The sequence below is a fragment of the Pelodiscus sinensis genome, chromosome 26 (genome assembly GCF_049634645.1).
Source record: "Pelodiscus sinensis isolate JC-2024 chromosome 26, ASM4963464v1, whole genome shotgun sequence".
In the NCBI taxonomy this organism is placed as follows: Eukaryota; Metazoa; Chordata; order Testudines; family Trionychidae; genus Pelodiscus; species Pelodiscus sinensis.
This window is the reverse complement of record NC_134736.1, coordinates 1717353-1743178: the sequence shown is the minus strand read 5'-3', so window position 1 is coordinate 1743178 and position 25826 is coordinate 1717353. Positions and strand designations below refer to the sequence as shown.

The 25826-nt window shown below is 64.8% G+C and overlaps 1 protein-coding gene across 1 annotated transcript; it reads right to left on the bottom strand.

The window, feature by feature from the left end:
- Window positions 1-92: 92 nt before the first annotated feature.
- BACE1 (beta-secretase 1) lies at window positions 93-24084 on the bottom strand. Its single transcript, XM_075909350.1, has 9 exons — window positions 23359-24084; window positions 15002-15090; window positions 12335-12551; window positions 9690-9827; window positions 9358-9492; window positions 8560-8661; window positions 7870-8019; window positions 7237-7408; window positions 93-6793 (listed from the first exon to the last, which is right to left on the bottom strand). Exons 1-9 carry the CDS (start codon window positions 23725-23727, stop codon window positions 6552-6554), a joined length of 1614 nt encoding a protein of 537 aa, XP_075765465.1. The 5' UTR covers window positions 23728-24084; the 3' UTR covers window positions 93-6551.
- Between the last annotated feature and the right edge of the window lie 1742 nt (window positions 24085-25826).

The window sequence follows — 25826 nt, the reverse complement described above, 5'->3', positions numbered from 1 at the left end:
ACTTTATGGCGGCTGTGTCCGTCTGTCCCGAGGTGCTGGCCCTGCCCAGGGCTGGTGCGGGGAGATCCGGGTGTCCTGGGGCAAGTCACTTCTCCACAGGTCTCACCTGGCCCTGTGTGCAGGGAGGCTCTTCCTGGTGTGCCTAGTCCCTTGGGTGAAAGCACTGTGCGGCCAGTGGCGGCTGCTGGGCCTCGTGAGCTCCAGGGGTGTTCCCGGTTCCCTCCCCCGCTCGCCAAGGCCACAGCAGCGCCCTGTTCCGGGGGAGAAGGCACGGGCAGCTGTCACTGGGGTGCCTGCTGTCGTGGGGCTCAGCAGTGCTGGCCCATCCCTCCTCCTGGGGCCGGAAGCACAAGAGGCTTCCGGGTCAGAGTCCAACCGGCGCCCCCCCCCCCCCCCCCCGCGCGCTCGGCACTGTTAACACGAGCCCTGAGCCACGCACCGTGTTCAAAAGCGGCGCCGGCTCAGCTAATCAAAGGGGAAGCTGCTGGAGACGCCGGGGCAGCGGGCGAGGGAGGCGCCAGGGCCGTAGGGGAGAGGGCCTCCGGAGACGCCGGGGCAGCAGGGGCGAGAGCTGCCGGAGGTGCCGGGGCAGCCGCAGGCGGCCGGCCCATAGAGAAAGACGGCCCCAGAGGCAGGTGGCTTGGCTCCCAGACGGTGGAGACGGGGAGACCGACCCCCGAGCGAGGACATCCGCTGCCAGCGCTGGGGCGCCAATCTCTCAACCCCAGAAGGAGCAGCCGACGCTGGAGCGTCTAAGCTCGTAGGAAGTGGTCCCAGGACGGGGCGTCGTTGAAGACGGCGACTAGCTCCCCGAGAGGTGGTGAGTGGCTAATCAACGGCTCACCATTCAGGTAAGGTCCCTTCGGCCTCACCTTAGGCTCCTGGGGCTGGAACCCGGAAGTGTGGGAGGGCCCGGGTTCCCTACCCTACCAGCAAACCAACGAGCTAGATGCTAAATGAAGCAGTTTTACGGTTCGGACTAAGCACCAGGGGACTCGGGAGCGACGGGCAGCGGGACGCCTGATCCAGGCGGGAACATTAGCCCAGCCGCAGGGAGTCGCGGTGGAGGACGAACGACCTGCCGGGGAAGAGGCTGCCGTGCAGGCGGTACAGCCTCAGTGCAGGCGCAAGCCTCTCCCCAGAACCCGGCGGCTTGGGGATCGGAGCCCTCTGAGTTGTCACGGAGGGCGACTCGATCCTACATTCCCCATGAAAGGGGGAGTCAGCGCGTGACACCCCCTCCCTCGGGTTAAAGCAGCTCCTGGCCCCGGGGCCCTGCTGCTGAGCCGAGAGTGCCCACGAGCACAGCAGCATCGCGGCCCAGCGCCCGGGCCTGGCCTCGCTGGGCTACTGTGGATGGTGCTCAGATGGGCAGGTCACACCTCCATGAAACGCCTTGTGCCCACAAGCTTTGACTCCCCTTCGGCCAGGCCTGTCACCCTGGCGGCAAGGCAAGCTTCCCTCCTGCCTCTTGCCGGCATCTCCAGCCTGCTGTCGCGACCTCGGCGAGCCCCACCCCCGGCTCTGCTTGTTCCGCAGGCCCCTTTCCCGGCGCGGAAAGGTCGCGCCGCTCCGCAGCCCCCGCCGCACTCCCAGCTCCCGCTGGCCTTGGGTGCGCTAGGAGGAGCCAGGCTTCCTGTCGCGATGGACAGTGCGACGTGCCTCCTGCCATCTTCCAACCTGGCAACAAACTCAGCCGGCTTGAGAAGTGCCAGGGGGGAGCCGGGCTGCTCTGTCACTGGAAAAATGCGAAAAGCAACACACAGTCCTGCGGCACCTGGGAGACTAACATGTAGGTGGGGGCACAGCCCACTTCTCCCCGCTGGCGTCACTCGACTGCTTTCTGCCCTGTGCTGCTCAGGGCGCTGCTGGCAACCGCAGCTTCACCCGTTGGCCCAAAGCCCGAGTGTGGCAGTTAATGATCACCCAGAGGTGCATGTCCGTCATTACGCCTGGAACAGCAGCCATCTGGGAACACCTGCGTGTGGTGCAGTGCAATGGGCGCCAGGCTCCCCTCACACTGGCCCATGACCTGCCCTGTGAGCAATCCCTGCCCGTTGAACACACACACAGGAATGCTGAACCTCCACATCCCCCTCGCCCCAAGTGCCTGCTTCCACCGAGCCCTTTGTGGCTTCCCGTGGCACCTGGGTTTTCGCTAGCAGCCAGGACCTCTCAAGTCAGGCACTTCCCTTACCAGCCCTCAGCCCTGGCCCCCTCCTTCCTTGCACAGGCTGGAAACACGAGGCTTTTCTCTTGAATAATTTACTGTGTAACATTCATTATTCTTACAGCAACATGAGGGTTACAGAGAATGGGCGTCTGCAGCCGCCGCCGAGAGTAACTGTGCCCAGCCCTCGTCCTGCTCCCCAACCGCTGTGCGCTCCTCACCCGCTCCTGCTTCTCCAGCCCCGGCCCGCAGCAGCGGGGTTCTTGCCGAGAGAGCTGGCTGCGCTGCAGCTCAGAATAACCTTCCGAGGCCCGGCCTGCCCCTGCTGAGCACTTCCTGCGTCGGGCTGGCGTAACCAGTGATCTCTACGGATTTCAATGGGAATTGAAGGTGCCAAGCACCTCTTGGGATCTGGCCCCTACGTTGTAGACTCTGCACAGTCCTGGGGACAAATTCGGCGCCGGTGGGGCTCCACCCGAGTCAGTGGACGTGTCCCCTGCAGGCAGCATGGCTGGGTTTGGCCCCACCTGTGCACTTCTGCACAGACAGCTATTTGAAAGCAGCGGTCTGCAGCTGAAAGGGGCCGCGGCGGCGCCCTGGGCAGGCCCTGGGGTGGAGGTCTGCAGAGGTGCATCACTTCCCCTTGGCGGGAGCCGGGCTGCTGTCTGAATGCAGGACTGGAGCCACTTATGGAACCTGCTGGCTAAAGCAAAACTGATTCTTGTGAAGCAGAGACGGGTGCGGGAGTATCTGTGACTGGAACGATGGCACACGGGGCCACACCGCTCTGCACATGTGCAAAAACGTCTCTCACCAACACGAGTTGGTCCACTAAGAAACCCCCCCCAATATCCTGGCGCCCAACTGGCTCACCAGCACCGCAACTAGCTGCAAAGCAGGCTCCTAGAGCACGTGGGGGCGAGCCAGGGCGCACTGGGCCTAGCCAGGGCCTACGGTTTCTATTGCTGGCTCGTGCCTCACGCCAGGGCCGCCGTGCTGCTTCCTACAGGGGAGACTGAAGCCGAAAGGCCACGGTAACACCCCCGCCCTGCACGTGTCCTTCTTTATGCTACTGGCTCTCCCCCGCGGGCCAGGCCCTGCCGTGCGGCTGGGGAGCCCTTGCGCTTTAAGGGGGGTTGATCCTCGTCAAGCCGGAGCCCCCTTCTCTGCCTCCGCTTTCCTCCCCCCTCGCCTCAGTCCCTTCCAGTTCTCCCCTGCCCTCCCTCGGGCGCGGCAGCTCCTCAGGACAGGGAGGTTTGCTGGGTCAGGTATTGGAATCAGCTGAGCCTGCGGATGGTCAATGACTCGCCTTCAGGAGAGAGGGCGGCCCTGCGCTCAGAGAATCCCAGGGCTGGAGGAGACCTCTGGAGTCATCGGTCCAGCCCCAGTCTTGCCTCTGGCTCATGCTGCCAGTGGAATTGCTCTTGCACCGCGCACGGGGAAGGTTTCCGGAAATGCTGCTCTCACCAGCTCTCCACCCCTGGCGCCCACGAGCAGGTGAGAGGTCCGCACCACTGAGAGGTTTGCCCCCACCCGTGTGAGGGGTCAGGTTCCTTCCCAGCTACCCCTGCCCTGCCGTCAGGCGATAGAGCTGCTGTGGGGAGGTACATTGTGGACCCGAACCCTCGCCTTTACCTTGCTGGGCCAGCTGGTGACAGGTTAAACCCCGAGCTCCTTAACAAAGCTCTGAACAAGCCATTCCCAAGCTGTGCAAACGTTCCTACAAATAGCTAGTCCTCAGCTGCTGGCTTTGCTGGGCTGAAAGCCCGGGTGTTCGTGCTTAGCCGAGCGCCTCCCCCTGCCCAGGCTGCTCTGGTACTTACCCCCTCGCCAGGATGGTCTCGCTCCACCTCGTGCTGTGGCCGGGGCCACGTGACACGTCCCCAGAGGAGACGCCTGCAGGGTGGAGTAGGAAGAGAACCCTCGCTGGGAAGGGACAAAGTTGCTGTCTTAAGCAAGAATTAGTACAGAACTGAAGCCAAATGTGCAGGCCTTGGACGCTGGCGTTCGGAGAGGGGGGATTCTTACGTACTAGAAAAACCTTCCTTGAACGGAAATGGGACAGGAGCAAAAACCGCCTTGGGCTTGTGAGCCACAGCTGTGTGTGGTCTGACTGCATCCCCTGCAGCCCCCTGCCTGCCCCGTCACTGGCAATATTACAAGAGACACATCCATCAATCCACAGAGCGCTTCCATCAGACAAACCACTGCTAAGCACGGCTCCATCGCCCAGAGCCAGTGCAGAAGCCCCCAGGCCTCTCCCGCTGGGCCTGCGATGAGCCGGGGCTTGCCGCACTAGCATTACAAATATAAAAATAGGGATATATTGCACAGGCGAGAAGCATTCGGTAGCGGCACGCACACGCACACGCAGCCTGCTATGTACACATGGCCCGTGTTTGCAACATGCCCGTAAGGAGGGCGACCGTGCTGCTGCGGATCCCCGACATCGTGAGCTATTTAGTGCGGTGGCCAGGGCCTGGCCTCCCCCGCCGCAGCCAGAGGCGGGTACTCCAGGAGCTAATGGCCTCCACGGGTACGTCCAGTGCAGGGAAGGGGGTTTCCTTTCTGGAGCAGGTGCCGTGGGAGACCACCCTGCCTCGTGCCGCACGCCCTCCCTGCCGGGGCTCCAGGGAACGGGAGGAGGCGCCTGGAGGAGGCAGCTCCGGCTTCCCTGTCCCAAGCAGGCTGGGTAACTGGTTTTGTGGCTTACGCACTTTCCTTGGCTGCTGGTCCTGCCCCGTGGGGGCAGAGGCTGCTGGTTCTCCCCGGTGCTGCAGAGAGGCCCATCGAAGGTTGGCAGGAGAGGTGGGAGCAGGGGCAGGTTAGCCCCTTTCCCCAAGTCCCAGCCCAGGAAGAGCTGAGGGTGGTGGGTGGGAAGCAGAGAAACCTTTTGCCCTCCCTGGTGCCAGCAGGGGCTGCAGAGCGACAGTGGCTGAGCTCCCGCCTTGGCGACACCCCCCTGTGCCCCAGGGCTGCGGAGCGGCTGGGTTAAGCTGTAATCCCAGAGCAGAGCCCCCGTTGCAGCGTGAGCCTGGCCGTGCTTGAGCAGCCTGGAGACCCGTCCCCTGGCACCCGTGGCTGGGGCAGCCACCCTGCTCCCCGGCCGACCACCTGGCCGTGCTGGCTGCAGGCAGGGCGTGGCGTGTGCACTTGGGCTGAACCCCGGCACCTCTGGGCGCGTCAGCTCTGAACACCCTCGTTTATTACCACTGGCTGCACACCAGGGCCCTGGGCGGGACGGGCTGGCCCTAACGACCCGGAGCTGGATCTGTGGAGCAGAAGGAAGGCTGGGGCTGGCCTGGGGCAGATCCATTCAGCTTCCGTTGCACTGTGGCCACGGGCCCTGGGGACGCGAAGGGGTGAGCCCAGCTCACGGAGGCAGGCGGGCAGGCTGCAGCGAACAGAGCGCGGGGGCTGGGCTGCGATGCTGCTGTGCCCGTGGGGCCCCCGTTCTGCCTGAGCCGTGCCAGTGTGGGGCTCTGAAAGCCCCCGCCCGCCCCCCGGGAAAGGAGGGGCTCGCAGCGGGGCTGGCTAGCACTGCAAACTGGCATGTGCTGGGGGAGGCGTTTCCGCCGCATTTGAAATGGTCGTGTTAGAATCTTTGAAACCCCAACGCTGAACACAGAGCCAGGGTTACGGGGCCCTGCACAAAACACTGGGGGCACCGCCCAGACCTGGCCGCCTTCCTCCACGGACCCTGGGGTGCAGGTGCCGACTTGCCGCTGTGAACCCGGCCCCGCAGCCCTGCGCTGGCCTGGAGACCTGTGCTGACCGCTGCTGCAGCACTGGGACCAGAGCCTTGGGGGGCTCCCGGGCACCCCCAGCAGGGTCCTTGCGCTGTCAGACCGCGTGTGGGCGGCAGTGGGGCGAGGCCTCCAAGCGGGGCTAGCGTGCGGCAGAGGAGCCTGGAGCACAGGCTGCAAGGCGCTGGGAAGGGCCGTGGCGTGGCGAGGCCGTATCCCCAGGGTAAGGGAGCAGGCCCCCGTGGGCCGGACCCCAATGGGGTGTGAGTCCCAGCTGCACACAGCAGGGAGCTAAACAGCGAGCAAGCGTCAGTGTTCTCCTCGGCAACTTCCCGGGCGGCCCGCAGGGCCACGGCCTGCCCCGCGGCTGAGCCCCTGCTGCTCCGGCGCCCGCTCCCAGGCCAGAGCCACGGCTCCGGGCCGTGTCAGCTGAGCTGCCTGGTGTGGGGGTCGCATAGGACAGGGTGGGGGCAGGGCAGGCCTGGTTCTGGCCCGGGCCAAGGGCTGGTGGTGGCAACAGGCTGGCGGCCGCTCCCGCCAAACCGGGCAGAGGAGCCTGAGCCGACGAGCTCCGCTCACGCGCTCCCTCCCCGCCTCCTCCCGGCGCCGGCGGCCTCGTGCCCGCGGGCCGGGCGTCACTTGAGCAAGGAGATGTCGTCGGCGAAGTCGTCGGGGTCCCGCCGCAGGCAGCGGAAGCAGCGCCACTGGAAGACCATGAGGCACAGCGGCAGCATGAAGAGGGCGCAGATGGCCGCCATGACGTAGGCGATGGTCATCAGGGTGGACTCGTCCGTCTGCGGGATGTTGTAGCCGCAGTCCTCCATGTTGGGGTGCACGTAGGGCCCCTCCACCGCCGCCGTCCGGAACTCGTCGTGCACTGTGGACGGGACCCCAGCTCAGGGCGGCCGGGCCGGGCCGGGCTTTGCTCAGCGGCGGGCGGCCCCGGCCCTTTCAGCTGCCCTTGGTGCCACGAGGGAGACCACAGCTGGCCCTGGGTCCCGGCCGGGCCGTTCAGAGCCAGGCAGCGCCAGAGCGGCGGGAGCGGCCCCCAGAGCCGCTGTGTGAAGGAGGAGGGCGGCTGTGGGCCAGGCTGCACCCACTGTGAGCCCAGACCCACTGCTCAGCTTGGGGGGGCGCTGGCCCACCCCCTCCCTTCCCGCCACCAGGAGGGGGAAGCTGGGCGAGTAGGGGGCACCGCACCCCCCTCCTGCCGCCATCGCCCCAGAATGAGCCAGGATCCCAGCCCCGTGGAGACACTAATCTCCCCCCCGCGAATGTCCTGGCAGCGCCCGGCTCTCCCCCTGAGCCCCCCCCGCTCACCGTGGCAGGTGCTGACGGCAAAGCCGATCCGCTTGCGGGCGCGGTCGAAGACCACGTAGAAGCCCTCCATGATGACGGCCCCCATGACGGTGCCTGTGGAGGACTGGGAGATGGCGAACTTGTAGCAGTCGTCCTGGGAGGTGGCCACGTCCTCCACGGGGCGCAGGTATTGCTGGAAGGACAGGGCTGGTTAGCGGAGCCCCAGCGCCAGGCCTCGGGCTCACTGCTCTGAGCCCAGCGCCCCCTTCCCACCACAGCACCGGGCCGGCCTGGGAAGGGGCGGGAAGCGGGCCGTGTTCCTCGGGATCCAGGCGGGGCTGGTGCTGGAGAGGGCCCCCAGGAGCTGGATTTCAAAGCTTTGGGGTGCTGGGCTCCCAAGCTCTGGCTCAGCCCATTATGGAGAGAGGAGCCCGCTCCGACCTGCTACCGTCCCACCCGAATCCCTGGGGTTTGGTTCTGCTCCTGCGGCCCCCAGGGACTGAGCCAAGGGCTCCATCCTGCTCACGCCACCCGAAGGCTGCCTGTGAGCACCAGCCCCCGCTGTGCTTGCCTGCCCTGTGGGCCCAGCTGGGGTAGGATGGTGGGGGGGGGACCGGGGCCCACCTGGGGTAGGATGGTGACGGGGGGACCCACCTGGGGTAGGATGGTGATGCGGAAGGACTGGTTCGTCGCCTCGCCCATCAGGTAGAGCGATATGACGGGGAAGATGTGCCAGGGGGTGGTCCCAACTTGCCAGCAAACCAGCTGCTCTCCCAGCCAGAAGCCGTCTGGGAACTTCTCCGTCTGCCACGGGGGAAGCAGAGTCGTGAGGCTGGTGAGGCTGCGGCGCGGGGCCCCTTCCCTCTGGGGGGAGCTGCTGACGGGGGTCGGGTGCTGCCCCGCTGGAGACTCCTTTAGAGGTGGGCCCTGCCGGTCTGTGCTCTGCGCAGGTCTCCTGGTGCTCCCCCAAGGGCAGGGCAGCTCACCTGCAGCCTTCTAGCCCCGGGGCAGCTCATATTGCCACTGCCCTCCTCCCCCCCCCCGTCACTTCACTTCCCGGCCTCGCCAGCTGCCGCCTCCTGCCCCAGAGGGGGCTGCCAGCAGTGCTGGGTACCAGGACCCCTGAACTCAGCCCGCCAAGCGCTCTCGTTCGCCCAGGGCCCTGCGGCTTGGTCTCCGGGCTGCCGAGCCCTCGGCACTAGCGGGGGACGGGCGGGGCGGGGCAGGGCGGGGCCAGGCGGGCAGGGCGGGGACAGGTGGGGCAGGGACGGGCAGGGCGGGGCTGGGACAGGTGGGGTGGGGACGGGCGGGGCGGGGCGGGGCTCGTCGGCAAGCAGCACTGACCGAAGACACCGTTTTGATGGATTTCACGGCTGCCTCGAACACCTTCTTGGGGAGCCGCAGGTTGGTGGTCCCGCTGTCCACGATGCTCTTGTCGTAATTGTACTGTGGGGAGCCAGTGGCAAATGAGGCCTTCTCCCGGGGCACCCGAGGCAGCACCTGCCCTGCCCCCCAAGCTGTGCCGGCCAGGACCCATCCCTCAGGTCAGAGGTCAAAGCCTGGGGCTTGGGCTGACTCCATTGAGCCAGGGGCCCCTGCGGCCAGTCTCCCGGGTCTCCCGCAGAACTTCCCCGGCCGCGCGGAGCCTGCCAGGGTGGCGAGGCAGCGCCCAGCGCCCAGCGCCTGTCTGGCCGCAGAGCTCGGCCGGCGGCTCCGCACAGCCCGTGCGCACGGGGATTTGCCAGGGCCAGGCGCATGAGTTGGCTGTGGGGCTGGTGCAGGTCTGTCCAGAGGGATCCCTCTCCCTGCTCCAGACGAGGAACGGGCCTGCACACAGCTCGCCCCGTTAGCCGCCCGCGTGGGGCCCTGCGCTGCCTCCTCCCTCTCCTGGGCTGCCCAGGCCACAGCGTGCAGGGCCAGGGTGTGCCCGATCCCCATGCGCCCCACGGGGCTGCAGGGAGCCAGAGCTGCATGGCGTGTGGCTCTAAGCCCAGCGCTGCGGCTGCCCCCGGGGTCTGGTGCCAGCCCGCCGTGCCGTGGGAGTGCGGAGCCTCTGCCCCCGCCACGTCTCCCTCTGCGCCCCCCACAGGCGTGTGGCCCTGCTTCGTGCCGCCCCGCCGCTCCGGGCCCTCGCCGCCCCACCTCCTTGCAGTCCATCCTGAGGTCCTGCCCGTTGATCTCGATCTTCACGATGATGACCTCGTAGTACCACTCCTTGCGGATGGGCGTGTACCAGATGCTGCCCACGCAGAGGGAGTGGTCCACGCCCCCGATGATCTGCAGCAGGGAAAGAGGTGCCAGCGGCCGTCAGCTCGGGCAGCTGGGAAAGGAACTAGGGAGCCAAAGCGATCGCTGACCCTGGAACCAGCCCTTGGGACAACCCCCCAATAACGGGGGGAGCGCTCCGCCTCGCGACCCCCTGGCACGGCCCCACGCCGGGGATCCCGTCTGTCGAGCCCAGCCCCGGCACTCACCATGCTGCCCCCGACGGACGCCAGGGCCTCGGACTCGTTGGGCGAGAAGCCCGCCCCACAGAGCTGCAGGGAGAAGATGTTGGGCACCCGGGTCTGCTTCACCAGGGAGTTGAAGAAAGGCTCCAGGGTGTCGTCGGGCTGGTGGGGGAGACAGAGCCGCAGCCGGGTGAGTGGCCGGGAGCGCTCCGCGGGGTCCCCGGGCGGGGAGGAGGCCTGGCTCCGTCCCCCTGCTAGAGAGAGGCGCGGGCTGGCCAGCATGCTCGCCCACTGGGACTGCAAGGGGACACCCCCGGTGCCTGGGGACGCCGCTGCCCCATGGGACCCAGAACCCTGCCAGGCTCCCCCCATGGGCACCAAGAAGCATGGCAGGCGGCTCTGAGCTGGCACAGCAAGGCCACAGGGCCAGGCGCTGGCTCCACGCTCGGAGGCCGCCACGTTTCCGAGAGCCAAGGCTGGGTCCCCGGGGCTGGGGGCAGGGACAGAGAAGGGGTTTGCCGTGCTGGCAGGGTGTGACATGGGCGGGGCCAGGAGCAGCCAGGCACACGGGGAGCTGGAGGCACCTCACCCCCTCTCAGAGCAGCGGGTTCCGGGCCCCGCTCGGCTACAGCCCTGGGTAACCTGCAGCCTCGCTCTGCGCCTTGTTTCCAGCTGTAAGGGGGGGCGGCACGGGGGGGCTGCCTTGTGGGCAGGCTGGAGAGAGAAGGGCACTGGGGTGCTCCTCTTTGCAGAGCTGGCTTGCGGTGCCTTGATGGACATGGTAGCAGGGAGACATTGGGCTAGGTATGGGTGCACTGACGGAGCCAGTGGCCGAGGGGGGTCGGGGGTGCACTGACGGAGCCGGCGGCTGAGGGGGGTCAGGGGTGCACTGACGGAGCCAGTGGCCGAGGGGGGTCGGGGGTGCACTGACGGAGCCGGCGGCTGAGGGGGGTCGGGGGTGCACTGACGGAGCCGGCGGCTGAGGGGGTGGGGGGGATGCACTGACGGAGCCAGTGGCCGAGGGGGGTCGGGGATGCACTGACGGAGCCGGTGGCCGAGGTGGGGGGAGGGTTGCACTGACGGAGCCGGCAGCTGAGGGGGTGGGGGGGATGCACTGACGGAGCCAGTGGCCGAGGGGGGTCGGGGGTGCACTGACGGAGCCGGTGGCCGAGGTGGGGGGAGGGTTGCACTGACGGAGCCGGCGGCCGAGGGGGGTCGGGGATGCACTGACGGAGCCGGCGGCCGAGGGGAGTCGGGGGTGCACTGACGGAGCCAGTGGCCGAGGGGGTGGGGGGGATGCACTGACGGAGCCGGCGGCCGAGGGGGGTCGGGGGTGCACTGACGGAGCCGGCGGCTGAGGGGGTGGGGGGGATGCACTGACGGAGCCGGTGGCCGAGGTGGGGGGAGGGTTGCACTGACGGAGCCAGTGGCCGAGGGGGGTCGGGGGTGCACTGACGGAGCTGGCGGCTGAGGGGGTGGGGGGGATGCACTGACAGAGCCGGCGGCCGAGGGGGGTCGGGGATGCACTGACGGAGCCGGCGGCCGAGGGGAGTCGGGGGTGCACTGACGGAGCCGGCGGCCGAGGGGGGTCGGGGGTGCACTGACGGAGCCGGCGGCCGAGGGGGGTCGGGGGTGCACTGACGGAGCCGGCGGCCGAGGGGGTGGGGGGGGATGCACTGACGGAGCCGGCGGCTGAGGTGGGGGGAGGGTTGCACTGACGGAGCCGGCGGCTGAGGGGGTGGGGGGGTGCACTGACGGAGCCAGCGGCCGAGGGGGGTCGGGGGTGCACTGACGGAGCCGGCGGCTGAGGGGGTGGGGGGATGCACTGACGGAGCCGGCGGCCGAGGGGGGTCGGGGGTGCACTGACGGAGCCAGCGGCCGAGGGGGTGGGGGGGATGCACTGACGGAGCCGGCGGCCGAGGGGGGTCGGGGGTGCACTGACGGAGCCGGCGGCCGAGGGGGGTCGGGGGTGCACTGACGGAGCCGGCGGCCGAGGGGGGTCGGGGATGCACTGACGGAGCCGGCGGCCGAGGGGGGTCGGGGGTGCACTGACGGAGCCGGTGGCCGAGGGGGGTCGGGGGTGCACTGACGGAGCCGGTGGCCGAGGGGGGTCGGGGGTGCACTGACGGAGCCGGTGGCCGAGGGGGGTCGGGGGTGCACTGACGGAACCGGCGGCCGAGGGGGGTCGGGGGTGCACTGACGGAACCGGCGGCCGAGGGGAGTCGGGGGTGCACTGACGGAGCCGGCGGCCGAGGGGGGTCGGGGGTGCACTGACGGAGCCGGCGGCCGAGGGGGGTCGGGGGTGCACTGACGGAGCCGGCGGCCGAGGGGGGTCGGGGGTGCACTGACAGAGCCAGTGGCCGAGGGGGGTCGGGGGTGCACTGACGGAACCGGCGGCCGAGGGGGGTCGGGGGTGCACTGACGGAACCGGCGGCCGAGGGGGGTCGGGGGTGCACTGACAGAGCCAGTGGCCGAGGGGGGTCGGGGATGCACTGACGGAGCCGGCAGCTGAGGGGGGTCGGGGGTGCACTGACGGAGCCGGCGGCCGAGGGGCAGTTTCGGGTGCAGTAACAGATCGGAGGCTGGGGGCAGGCGTGGGGCGTACACCCCTACGCAGCGCTGCCCGCCCTCTCCCAGGCCCTGTGGTCCACGCGCAGGGGCCCGCTCACCCGGGCGATCTCGGCGTAGGCCAGCCCCAGGATCCCTTCCCAGTTGGAGCCGTTGATGAAGAATTTGTCGGACGCGGTGATGGCAGCGATGTTGGCGCGGACGGTGACATTGGGGCCGTGCGGGATGGTGACCAGGTCCGTCCCCAGCTCCCCTTCCCACTTGCCCTGCGTGTACGGCACGTAAACCCCTTTCCGCAGGTCCCGGTAGGTGCTGGACCTGCAACAAACACCAGAGACACGAGCAAGCCCTCAGGCCCGGGGTACTGGGGGGGACGCGGGAGTGCGGCAGGGCTCTGGGGGAGATGGTGGAGCTGAGTACTGGTGAATGTCCACGTGTGTGTGCAAGTGGAGGGATTGTGAACTCACACGTATGTGTGTGTGAGTGCACACCCACATCGGCTACATGCTGGATGTGTGTGCCTGGGGACTGGCCTGCGTAGTGGTGTGTTTGTGACGCCGCATCCCTGTGGATGTGTGGAGCTGTGCCTACGCACGGGTGTGCTGTGTGTCCTGTGTCGACGCGTGCCAGGAACTCCCACACGTGTGCGTGCACACAAGGAGGAACCCCCTGCACTTTTGTGTGTCCGTGTCCGCACCCCCCACACACACCTGGGCCTCTGACCTGCTGCATTCTGGGGCTCGCTGAAATGCCACTTCCCGGCCCGCCTGCGTCTCCTCAGCTTGTCCCAGTGTAGGGCCAGGCCCCTGCCCTCCCCCCGGACACCAGCGGTGCCCAAGCGCTACCGACCTGTCCCCCTCGGGCCCTGTCGGCCGCTGGCTCCACCCCGAGGCCAGGGCCCGCCAGGCCGAGCCCCCCGGCAGCTCCAGGCCCTGCTTCCCGGGCGCCCGCCCAGGGACTGGGCTGCAGCTGCCAGTGGGGTGGCCAGATGGTTTCAACACAAATCCGGGACACCCTTGGCATGACATCACAATCAGCATTACGCCGGATTTCGGACATACCCGACAGTTCAATTGTCTCCATTTGGTTTCCGGACAGAAAGCTCAAATACTGGACTGTCCGGTTCCAAACCGGACACCTGGCAACCCTCGCTGCCAGCGTACACAAGGCACTCAGAGCCGCTGCCAGCGTACACAGGGCACTCAGAGCCACTGTGAGTGTGCACAGGGCACTCGGAGCCGCTGCCAGCGTGCACAGGGCAGTCAGAGCCACTGTGAGTGTGCACAGGGCACTCAGAGCTGCTGTGAGTGTGCACAGGGCAGTCGGAGCCGCTTTGAGCGTGCACAGGGCACTCAGAGCTGCTGTGTGTGTGCACAGGGCAGTCGGAGCCGCTGTGAGTGTGCACAGGGCACTCAGAGCTGCTGTGAGCGTGCACAGGGCAGTCGGAGCCGCTGCGAGCATGCACAGGGCACTCAGAGCCGCTGCCAGCGTGCACAGGGCACTCGGAGCCGCTGTGAGTGTGCACAGGGCACTCGGAGCCACTGTGAGCGTGCACAGGGCACTCAGAGCCACTGTGAGTGTGCACAGGGCAGTCGGAGCCGCTGCCAGCGTGCACAGGGCACTCGGAGCCGCTTTGAGCGTGCACAGGGCACTCGGAGCTGCTGTGAGTGTGCACAGGGCACTCGGAGCCACTGTGAGCGTGCACAGGGCACTCAGAGCTGCTGTGAGTGTGCACAGGGCAGTCGGAGCCACTGTGAGCGTGCACAGGGCACTCGGAGCCGCTGCCAGCGTGCACAGGGCACTCAGAGCTGCTGTGAGTGTGCACAGGGCAGTCGGAGCCGCTGTGAGTGTGCACAGGGCAGTCGGAGCCGCTGCGAGCGTGCACAGGGCACTAGGATCCGCTGCCAGCGTGTACAGGGCACTCGGAGCCGCTGTGAGTGTGCACAGGGCACTAGGATCCGCTGCCAGCGTGTACAGGGCACTCGGAGCCGCTGTGAGTGTGCACAGGGCACTAGGATCCGCTGCCAGCGTGCACAGGGCACTAGGATCTGCTGCCAGCGTGCACAGGGCACTCGGAGCCGCTTTGAGCGTGCACAGGGCAGTTGGCGCTGCAGGGCTGATTCCTGTTCAGACACTCGGGCCAGGGCCATGGGAGCACTGTGGGCCCAGCCCAGGGTGGGGGACAAACAAGCCCAGACCCTGTGCAGCGTGCCCAGGCCCCGGAGGCCAGGCCCTGCTCCGTGTGCTGGGGGGCGGGGCCGCTCCTCGGCCCTCTCCGTACAGAAAGGGGCCATTGAGCCCTGCCCGGGGCAGACGCTGCCGTCATGGAGGCTGAGCAGCACCTGGCAGTGCCGGCCTTGGGAAGCGAGAGCGAGACACAGACAGTGCACAGGCCCCTCCGGGTCCCCACGAGGCTGCAGCTGGCTGGAGCGTGCCCGCGACGGAGCCCACAGGAGCCACTCCCGGGCCCTGGCACCGAGGCCCTGACACTCTCCCAGCGGGCCCGGGAGTCGCTCCAGGCCGCGGGGCCCCTGTGGTGCTGCGGAGAGCGACGCCGAGGGGCGGGGGCGAGCACGGAGAGGGGCCTGACGCCAGGGGGGGCAATAGAGGGCGTTCCAGAGGGGCCAGGCTCCGGAGCGGCTCTGCGGTCCCATGGGAGTCGCTTGCCATGGGCCAGAGCAGCGGGGCCCCTGCCGGGGGGGCCCAGGGCAGGGTGACTGGGCTTCCCCAGGGCAGTGCCAGGCCCGTAGCGCCCAGGCCATACTCACAGCTGGCGCTGGTAGTACCGCCGCAGGAAGGAGTGAGGCGCTGCCCCCACCGCGAAGTTACTGCTCCCCGTGTCCACCAGGATGTTCAGCTGGGGAAGGAGAGAGGGACGCACGTTACTGAGGGGCAGGAAACGTCAATGCCAGCCAGCCCCCCCGCCGGGCACAGCGGGCAGCAGCCCCCCCCCCGCCGGGCACAGCGGGCAGCAGCACCCCCCCCGCATGGCAGAGCAGCCCCCCCCACCGGGCACAGCGGGCAGCAGCCCCCCCCCCGCTGGGCACAGCGGGCAGCACGCCTCGCAGTTAACCCCTTGGCTTTCAAGACGAGCGTTTATCCCCAGGGCAGGGAGCGTGGCGGTGCCCAGATTTCTGCTGACCACACCGTGGGCCCTCGGGGTGCAGCCCCCAGGCCGTCAGGTCCTGAGCCGCCCGGCTCCCAGGGCCCTTGCTGTCCGCGCTCCAGCCCGGTGCCCTGCGGCTCCGTGATGGGCTCTGCAGGGTGGGGAGGGTTCGAGCATCAATCGGAGCCGCTGAGTGAGGGCCACGCTGTCTGGTGGCTGGGCAGGACCCCGACTCCCGCCACCCTGCGGGAACCAGCTGTTCAGCTGCATCCCTGGCTCTGCACTGCGGAGCAGCCGCTCCCCCGGGGCAGGGCGGCACCAAGGCCGGGCGTTACTCCGGCAGGCGCCTGGCAGGGGCCGCTGACCTCCAGGGGTTTAACCCGGCGCCCAGAGACCGGCGGGCTGGGTCCCCGCGGGGCCTGTCGGCCAGTGGCCAGCGCCGCGGCTGCTGAGGGAAGAGCCCCATGGGGACAGTTCTGGGAATCCAGGGTCCCTCCCCCCACCCTGCAGAGCACGGTGGAGCCTCCCCTGCGAGGGCCAGCTCAGCGCGGTGCCGTGCGCCGCACCACTGCCTCACTCAGCACAGTGCACCGCTAGTGGGGCGCTGGCTGCCTCCGCGCAGGGCCGTCTCAGTTTGGTGAACCGATTGCTCGGCTCGGTGGGGAATTCTCGGTGGGCTGTTGCTTGGGTGGGAAGGGCCTCTGCTAGGAAAAGCTCAGGGGGGAGGGATGTTCCTCCTTTGCCCAGTTCTGGCATCCAGGCCTCCTCCTCGCGGAAACAACCAATTTCAGCGCCCTGAGCCAAGGCTGCCTCTGCTCCATGAAGGTGCCCGGTAGCGCGCTCGGCCGCCCTGTGGCAGCCCCCGAACAGCTCCCAAAAGGCCTGCCCTCCGCCGCGTCCGTGCAGCACACGCCTGGCTCCCCCATCAGCTGTCCCAGCCCCCGCCCTGTCTTCCCCCAGCAGCCGTGGGGCAGAGAGCAGCCCCCTCTGCTCCAGAGGACCCCTGGCACGTGCCAGGCACCCGGCGGGGCTGCTTGTGAGCAGGGAGACCCGCCCCGAGGGAGTTCACGCCACCCGGCCCGCGTGCGCTGGGCTCGTTAGGGCCCGTCAGTGCTCTGCTAAGGAAGGAGCCAATGAAGCTGCTGGAGCCAGCCGCATGCGGGGGTTTGGCTGTAGCCCGGCGCAAGGAGGGCCTGCGGTTTAGCTTCACCGTGGAGCAGGGGGGCTCAGGAGTTGGCTCTGTGCCTGGCTCCCCGTGAGTTCTGGCCCTACTCACTGCTGTATTTGGCCAGAGCCCCCAGAACCTGCCCCAGCGGGTCCGGCCCCGGGTTGGGAAGCGCTGGCCTAACGCGCCGGCCAGATGGGCCCCCCGCTCCGGGCTGTGCCAGCCAGGGGTTAAGCGCAGCCCGCGGTGCCGTCAGCAGCTGGAGGAAAAGTGATCTAGCAGCGCTAAGCACCCCCACCTTCGCTAGGCCACCCGGAGCCTGCAGCCAGTGCCCTTCCGCCCCCCGCACGGCTGCCAGGGCAGCTCTATTTGAGCTTCAATTAAAGGCCATCTGTGCTAGCAACGGCTTGGTGCCGGTCCCGTGGGGGGGCCTCCAGGGGGGCCTCGCTGGAGAACTGCCCTGCTCACCGGGGCTCCTCAACCCTTTCCCCACCTGCACAGGAGCCGGGATGGCGGCGGGGGGCTGGGGGACCCATGGCGGGGGGAGGGTGTGACATAGTGGGGGGTAACTTGCTGGCTGCTATGCTGGGCAGTGGGCTGTGGGTGACCCCTGCTGTCTGTAGCCTGGCCCAGCAGGGCAGGGGGTGAGTCATTATGCAAAGGGGGCTCCAAACCAGCTACCCCCCAGGGAGAGGAACAAAGGAAGGTGGATGCCGCCCTGGCTGGGGGCAGGGCAGGAAGAGAGTTAGTTAGTTTCGGTCTGGGAGCATGGGGGAAGCAGCCTAAGCAAGGGGCTGGGATTTAGGGGCCCAGTCTCCCCCATCTCAAGGGGGGCTGAGGCATCCTAGGCCTGCCCTGGAACCAGATGACATCTGTGCTGTGCTGTATCCTGGAGGAGCAATAAACTCCCTCTGTTCTACCGGCTGGTGGAGCCTGTTCGTGCCATTACGGGGGTGCAGGAGATGGGAAAACCCCAACGCGCCGCCACAGGGGGCTGTCAGACTGCACCTGGCCTGCCGCTCACACCTGGGCCACGTGGGCAGCAAGGGGCACCCTGGCTCCATCGCAGCCAGCAGTGCCCAGAGAAATGAAGCCTAACGAGGGGGGCAGGGACAGTGGCGGGGGGGGGGGGGGCAGACGGCAGGACGCAGGCATGAAACAGCCTCCCCAGTGGACAGGCCTGCAGGCTGAGTATTGGGGAACCAGGGACTCCGACAGGCACAATCCCTCTGCCAGGCCTGAGGACAGAGCTGGAGATAGTGACTGACAGTGCGTGTGCGTGTGCGTGTGTTGGGGGGATCCTGTCAAACTCTGGGAGCCGCAGCTTTGGTCAAAAAGTGCTTCAAGCGCCCCCATTGGGGCTGCCATCCCTGGATGCTGGGTGGGCTCAGCTAGCCAGCGGGTCCCGCTCCCCTTGGCGGTGGAGACGCCCTGACACGGCCGCCATGCACGGGCCTGTCTGGCGTAGGGATCCAAAGGGTTGCTGGGCACCGGCTGGCGCGTAACCATGGGAACGTCCAGCCAGGACACGATTACTTAATGAAACAGCCAGGGCCCCTGAGAAGGGAGCTGGGCCTGGGGAAGGGGCAGGTGAGCCCCGTAAGGCTGAGCGAGCCCCGCCTCAGGGAGGGCTGGCAGAAAGGAGCCGTGTGGGGTGAAGGCTGGGTCTGAGCAGTCCCTGGACCAGGTGCAAGGCCGGGGGAGCGGCCCCAGGCTGCCGGAGAGTGGCTAGTGGGTCCCCCTGGCTGGGCTGAGGCCGGGACGCCAGACCCCGCTGGCCGGGCAGGAGCCTGTCCCCTGGCCTGCAGGCCTGTCCGGCTGTGGCCACGCTGAGGGTGCACCGTGCACGCTCCCCAGGGAGCCGAGGAGCCAGCGGCCTGGGCAGAGCAGTGTGCGCAAACCGGCTCGGCTACCGAGGGAAGGTGAGTTACAGACGGGGGCTGGGTGCAGCCCTTGGCCCCAGCCTGGCACAGGGAGCAGGCAGGTCCCCAGTGGGGCTGCGCTTTGCGGTGCTGTCCTGGCTTCTGAAACGAACTGGGCCAGAAGCTGGCTTGAGCCTGGTCCTGCACGGGGGCGGGAGGGGGGGGGGTGCTGAGTGCTTCCTGCTCCCACTGAGCCAGCAGGATTTGACACCCCCCTGCCTCCCCTGTTAAGCAGCGATTTCCTTTCGTGTTTTTAAATTCTACTGCAGTGATGCTGCGGGTGCAGCCTGGTGCATGGTCACTGCCTTTCATTGCTTCATTCTCCTCTCAGGCCTGAGTGCGAGCCTGACTCAGTATCCCTGCTGGCCCCAGGACCCCCTAAGGCAGTGGGGTACCCCACCGTTCCCTGTACGCTGCTCGGGAGACATTCTGATGCTACCCAGGTGATTAGCACAGCACCCACAGCTAGGGTTAGTGTGTCTACTGGTGGTGCACATTTGCACATGCCTCGGTGCACAAAACAAAATGTATCCTGCACATGGATGGAAAAGATTAGAGGGAACATTGTTTATGCCACGGTCTCCCAAGGCGTATGTCACCTGGCTGCCTGCCTGAGTTACAGATGGCTACATAAAAAGCACTAGTGGAATCAGTACAAGCTAAAACTTCATAGGACTCATTTACACTGCTCCATATTCTCTGCGGTGCAAAGGAGGAACAGTGTTTAGATTCCAGCTGATTTACTGTGACGCTGCGGTAAAACCGAGGCAGCAAGTGCTGGTCCAGGCGCAGAGGGCTGTGACCCTGTGGCATCGAGGGGTCTGTGCCAGCAAACAGAGACGTGGGGAATAACGTAGCTGGGCAGGACACGCCCGCCTCCGGAGGGGCACAGCAGACGGGCAGGACACGCCCGCCTCCGGAGGGGCACAGCAGACGGGGAAGCTGAGCCGCTGCCGTGAGGGCCGTGGCTGCAGAAGGAACAAGCGTACTTTGCGCGCTGAGGCTGGGCAGCCCTGAGGGAAAGCGGCTCTAGTCCGCGCGCTGCCCTGCAGGCCCACTGGCAAGTGAGAATCCGGACGCTGAGTCCGGGCGTGTGCCGTGGCTGCTAAAGGGTCCCGAGCACAGCAGCTTTCCTGGCAGCGGGGAGGCAGGCTGCGTGGGCAAGCGTCCCTCTGGGCAAAGGCAGGACGCTGCCCGCAGAGAAGGCTCCCAGCGCTGCGGGGTGGGCGGGGGACTGGAACAGTACTGCCCTGCGCCCGCCGCGGGTCGGGCTCCAAGCACCTGGCGGGCGGGAACGCCCAGCCTCACTCCTGCCCCCGGAGGCAGGGCCGTGGAGCTACCCCCTTTCCCGGGGGGGCGGGGGGGAGACCCTTCCGAGGGCGGTGAGAGGCTCAGCTCCTCCCGGAACTCAGTGGGAACAGGCTGCCTGACTGCCGTGAAAAGTGTGTGTGTGCGCGTGCAAGTGCGTGAGCGTGCGTGTACCGATCGGATTTGGACAAAAAACATTTTTTAACACCTGATTTCAGAAATCATTTTCTCCTTCTCTAAACGACCCTTCCACTCCAGGGAGGCGCTTGCTAGGGGACGGGGCCAAAGGGGGAACCGCGAGGAGACCTGGTTCCCTGTGCTAGGCTCTGTGTGCCTGGGTGGGGTTTTCCCCTCTTTGCCCCATTTTTCTCCATTGGGCATCCCCCTTCCTGGCCGGGAAGAGGCAGGTCTGTCAGAGCCGAGTCTTGGACCCCCCGTCAGCGTGCAGTGCAGGCTGAGCCCCTTGGATCCTGGTGGACTGGCTGGGGCAAGGGGAGCTGTGCCATGCGCTCCCCCCTCCCCTCCTCGTGGTAATGTGCCCGAGCACTCCCACCACTTGGCTCCATAATGTGCCTAAATCGGCGGATTCCCCGGAGCTCCCAGCGCCTCCCTCGTGGCCCTGGCCATGCAGGGGAGAGGTCCCAGGAGAAGGGTGTGATCAGGCCATGGGGGACGGCAGCCACGTCCTGGGCTGGTCAGTGCCTAAAGCTGCACTGGAGGCGGGTCGCTGTCCCACCTGGGGCCCCGAGCCCACGCCAGCGCGAGAAGGCGTCTGCTCTCCCGCCGAGGCACCGCGCCTGCTGGCCCTCAGTGCCTGAGCTGGGCTCCCGGGGCCCTGCTTCGGGGCCCCGTCGGCGTTACCGCATGGGGCTGTGATGGGGACTAGAGCGGAGTAGCTCAAGGCGCCAGGTGTGCTGTGTTCAAGGGGCTCCCGGGCACGGGGGGAGCAAATGACACTGCAGGGGTGGGAATGGCGTATTCCAGAGGCAGGGGATGCCCCAAGCATGGGGGGAGGGGGTTCTGTGAACCAGAACATGGCTCCCACTGGCCGTTTTAAATAGCTGTGTGGGGCGGTGGGAGCGGCACAGCAGGGCTGCCAGCAGTGAGCTGGGCTGGAGTCGGGGGGGAGGTTCACTCTCCACATGGCGGCACCTTGCTCTGCTCTAGGGTATTAACACAGCCCCTCAGCTGCCGGTTCCTGTGATGCATCGTGGTCCCCCGCCTCCTGCACCCCCGTAGTGGCACGAACAGACTCCACCAGCCAGTAGAATCGAGGGAGTTTATTGCTCCTCCAGGATACAGCACAGCACAGATGTCATCTGGTTACAGGAACTGGGACTAGGAGGCCTCAGTGCCCCCCTTGAGATGGGGGGTGGCTGGGCCCTACAATCCCAGCCCCCCTCCCTAGCTCCTTCTCCCCTGCTTCCCAGACAGACACTAAAAGACCGTCCCTTCCAGCCCTGCCCCCAGCCAGGGGCAGCATTCCACCTTCCTTTGTTCCTCTCCCTGGGGGTAACCGGTCGGACAGGTTCCCTCCCTGTCCCATCAGCTACTCGGCTGGGCCGTGGTCCAGACAGTAACCAGTGGGGGTCACCCACAGCCCAAGCCCAGCAAGCAGCAAGGTACCAACACTACGGCACAGCAGGTATGGGCACTGCTCCGTGTGCTGCACGGGACACGGGTTGGCGGCTCCCAGTGGACAAGGGGCCACCTGGAACTGCCATTGGTCGTCTCTGCGAGAGGGATGGGACTGTGGTCCAGTCCCCGCCTAACTGGGGCAGCAGCAGGGCAGGCTGCTCCCTTGCGTCAGCCCGAGGACTCCAGAACTTCACTGCCGAATCGGGAGGGACCGTGCTGAGCTCCTGGCCCAAGGGGCTTCCAGAGGCAGGGTGGAGGGGGAACCCAGCAAGCGCTGGGCCTAAACAACAATCCATGTGACTGGGGATGCCCTGGGAGTGTCCTCTGCTTGGCCAGGTCCTCGCCTGCCTGGATGCTCACAGCTGTGAGCATCACTGCCCTGAGGAGGGGGTGGAGCTACACAAGGCCATAGGGAGCCCAGGAAACCCTGCTCAGCACTAGATAGTTAATCCGAGAAGGGCTTGGTGCAAGCCCCAGTGGGTTTAGTTAGCTCCTATGCCCACAGCACAGCAAGCAGAGGTCTCAAGGCTCCAACCCAAACACGCCCTAGGTGTGCACCAGTCAGCAATTGCATGCCCACTCCAAGCAGCCGCTAAACACACCTAGCCTACTGTCATGCACCCGGCGCTTGCTTGGAGACATGAGCTGGAAACTCTGACTCCACGCACTAACACCTGCGCTCACACGTCTGCACAGACCCGTGTGCACCCTCCACACTTGTGTACACGCACACAGGTTGCACAGTCACCTCTGCCCTACGCTTGCTTAGAACTGATTGTGCCTGACTGCAGGCGAGAGGACTTTCACCGTGGATTTCAGTGGGCGCAGAAGCAGACTTGTATTGTGGTCACAGACCCACACATACAGTCCCGACCCCCCTTACCCCGTGCACCCCCCCCAGTCTCCCTCTATTTTGTATCATCACATGGGGTGGAGCTCAAGTTCCCTGAACCCCTCCTCTGTTTATAAATGTATGGAAACAGTGAAGAAAACCTGGCCACGTGCCAGGCTGGCCACTCGCACAAGGCTGGCTCTTGTCATCAGAGCCAGGCTCCCATTTCTGAGCCTTCCTGCTGACGGGGTGTACAGCTGTGGGGACTCGCCAAGCAAATACTTTCCATTCGCAATAGAGCTGTGGTTCCCCAGGGGATATTGTATTCCCCACCCCCCGCCCCTCCTTCCCTTGCACTTCTGCGGTCCCTAGGAGTCCACGAGAAAGTCGCTGAAGCATCAGCAAGCATTGCACTGCTCTGCAGAGCAGCAATATCCCGCGTTTGCAAGCTCCTTCCTCGGGGGCGAGGTTACCCTGAGCACACCGGAGTCAGCTGAGGACAGAGGCTGGCTCGGGGCTTTGCCTTTCAGTGCTGCAGGGTGGAAGCAGGAGTCATTTGGGGACAAGCCTTGCAGCCCCGTGGGTCTGGCCTAAGGAGCAGGTGAATTTGCCTCTTTGTGCTGCACTTGCGTTGCTGATGGCGCATGTCACAGCACCCAAAACTGTCTCCCCAGCATCCGGATGCCCAAAATAGCCAGCCATGAAACACGGGAACGGACCGCACTGAAGGCCTGCGTTGTGACTAGCGAGAGACCCCTCGTGTACCTCAGACTACTGGCCACGCGGTGCCCTGGCGCCAGGAGCGTGGTGTTTGCAAACGCCTGCGGAGAGCACTGTATAAGGTGCTGTGTCTCTAAGACAGCCTGTGTCTGAAATGGGGGCTGGGAATGCCTAGGGGAGGCCCACAGGATAGTGGCTCTGTACTCAGGCCCTGCAAGTGAACTTATTTCTCACGCCCCTGCAGCCGGCGTGGCTGCTTTCTAAAATCGGAATTTTCCTGCTGAAAGACTCTCCAGGTTCGTTCTTGAGCAGCTGTGGGGTCTCAGGTGCACGGTGCCTAGGTGAGACGCACACACAGAGCTACACATACCGAGTCAGGCTTCGGTCTCCGCTTGGCAAAGCCGTGGCCGGGGAACTGGGCTAGCGTGCCTTACCTTTTGCGGGGGGCTCCCGAGAGTCATCTCCACGTAGTAGCCCTGGCCGGATTTCCCCCTCAGGTTGTCGATCATGTTCACAAAACTGCTCCTTTGTCTGGAGTCCTCCTGCTCCTCCGCCACTGAGCGCTGCACCCTGGGGCCCTGTTGCAAAGTGCCCATCCCGTTCCTCAGAGGCACCCGGATCCCCAGATGAGGCTGGCTGGCTCGCACCATCCCAGACCCGAGCCACAGCAGCAACCATGGCAACGCATGAGCCATCTTGGTGACAGCCCTGCCCAGCCCTTTCCTTGAATTTTCTCCTCCTGGGGTGCTGTTGCTGTTTTTCTTCTTCAAGGAAATCCTTCCCGTTGCAAAGACAAATTGCATAAGGACCAGGAAAAAGTTTTACTGGGCTAACCAAATGCTCCTCCAGCGCAAGCCACCAGTCACCAGGAGCATCTCTGGGGCAGAGCGAATTCCAGCTTGCAAATTATCTCCGGAGTGGGGAACCTACAGTGAGAACCATCAGGCACTAGGCGAGGCAATTCAGTGCAAATCGGCAGCTGGAAGCAGCAGTCCTGCTGGGCTGGTGGTTGTTTTTTTCTTCCTCCTCCTGGTTAGCGGCAGCATGGGAGAGCAGGCAATTCAGTCCCTTTCCAGGCCCCAGAGGCAGCATTTGTGAGTCCACCATAATCTCTCCACTCTGCCATCAGGATTTGGAGGCGGAAAGACTTGTGGCTGCTGCTGTCAAAGCCAAAGGTTTTTTTTCCCCCTCAAAGATCTCTGGGAAGTGTAGTTTTCCACTTTTGCTTCCTGTTCACAATGGCGAAGGCTGGCTTGGATGCCCTGCTTTGGGTGAAGCGTAAAGGTATCTCTGCCAGCCGGACTGAATGGGCCCAATTCTGCCTTTGTAGTCCATGAATCCCAAGAGAAAGATTAAAAAAAAAAAAACCCCTTCAAGAACCTTTTCCATCTACATTTCACCTAATGGGAGGTGGCTAACGAAGAAAGTGACATGAGAAAATGAAGATGCTGTTTGCTTGCTTAAGAGAGAAAGTTTACATGTGCCAGGAATATCCGTGCCACCTTTAAGAGCGTTATGAGCAACATTTCCTCTAATTTTTTTGCATCCATATGCAGAATAAATTTTATGTGCTGCTGTGCACTACCACCAGTAGAAACATACGCTGGTCACTGGGGTGCTATGCTAAGAAGTGGGGTGGCACCTGACTCTCTCCTGGGTGGCTGTCCAAGTGCACAGCTTACAGGGGACACTGGTTATGAGTGTGTGCGCCCAGGCCTAGAGGAAGGTTGCTGGTCACAAGAAGCAAGATTGATATCAGGCTAAGTAGTTTTTAGAGAGCTGTCCAGGTTTGGCAATATTGCTATAAGAGAAACAATCGTTCAGCAAAGCCCAAGAGGTGACCCCTCCCCCCTCCAATCATGAATGACATTTACAATTGAGATGTAAAGAAAAAATACATTTGGGATTCTTCTGAGCCTGTGGCGATTCACGCTTTCCAGCTTTTCTCTGCAACCACAAAAGAGAAAAACTTTCTTTCTTTAAAAAAGCAACTGAAAACTGCGGTTCTTGTATAATCCTATAACTCAAAGTGCAGGGGCTTTAAGAAAAACACCAAATAAAGAGTCACTGTCAAATTGCAAGAGTGACTTTCATTGCTGTAGAGAACCCTACTTCCTTCCCCAGGCATTGTTGTTTAAATTGGTCTTGAATTAAAAATATGCCTCCCTAACAATTAATTTTCTTGCATTGTTTGCACACTGTGGCTGTGTCTAGACTGGCAAGTTTTTCCGCAAAATCAGCTGCTTTTGTGGAAAAACTTGCCAGCTGTCTACACTGGCCGCTTGAATTTCTGCAAGAACACTGACTTCCTACTGTCTGAAATCCGTGCTTCTTGCAGAAATACTATGCTGCTCCCGTTCGGGCAAAAGTCCTTTTGCGCAAAGCTTTTGCGCAAAGGGGCCAGTGTAGACAGCTCAGATTTGTATTGCGCAAAAAAGCCCCAATCGTGAAAATGGCAATCGGGGCTTTTTTGCGCAAAAGCGCGTCTAGATTGGCACGGACGCTTTTCCGCAAAAAGTGCTTTTGCGGAAAAGCATCTGTGCCAATCTAGATGCTCTTTTCCGCAAATGCTTTTAACAGAAAACTTTCCCGTTAAAAGCATTTGTGGAAAATCATGCCAGTCTAGACGTAGCCACAGTGTGTGTGTGTGGGGAGGGGAGGGGGGGTCATAAAATGACTTCAATAAAAAAAGAATGTGAAGCATTGTGCTTGCAGGTTATTTACATTCCTTATTTAGATAGCTGGTATTGCGTACCTTAAATGAACCTAGTACCGAGCTGGCTGAAGTGTGGCTTATATCCCTATGCTACAGGGAAGGTCAGCATAAGGCAGGGCTATGGTGCGGTTTGGGTTTACACAGGGCTCAACACGTGGCTTGCGGGTGAGAGCCAAAAAAAAAAAA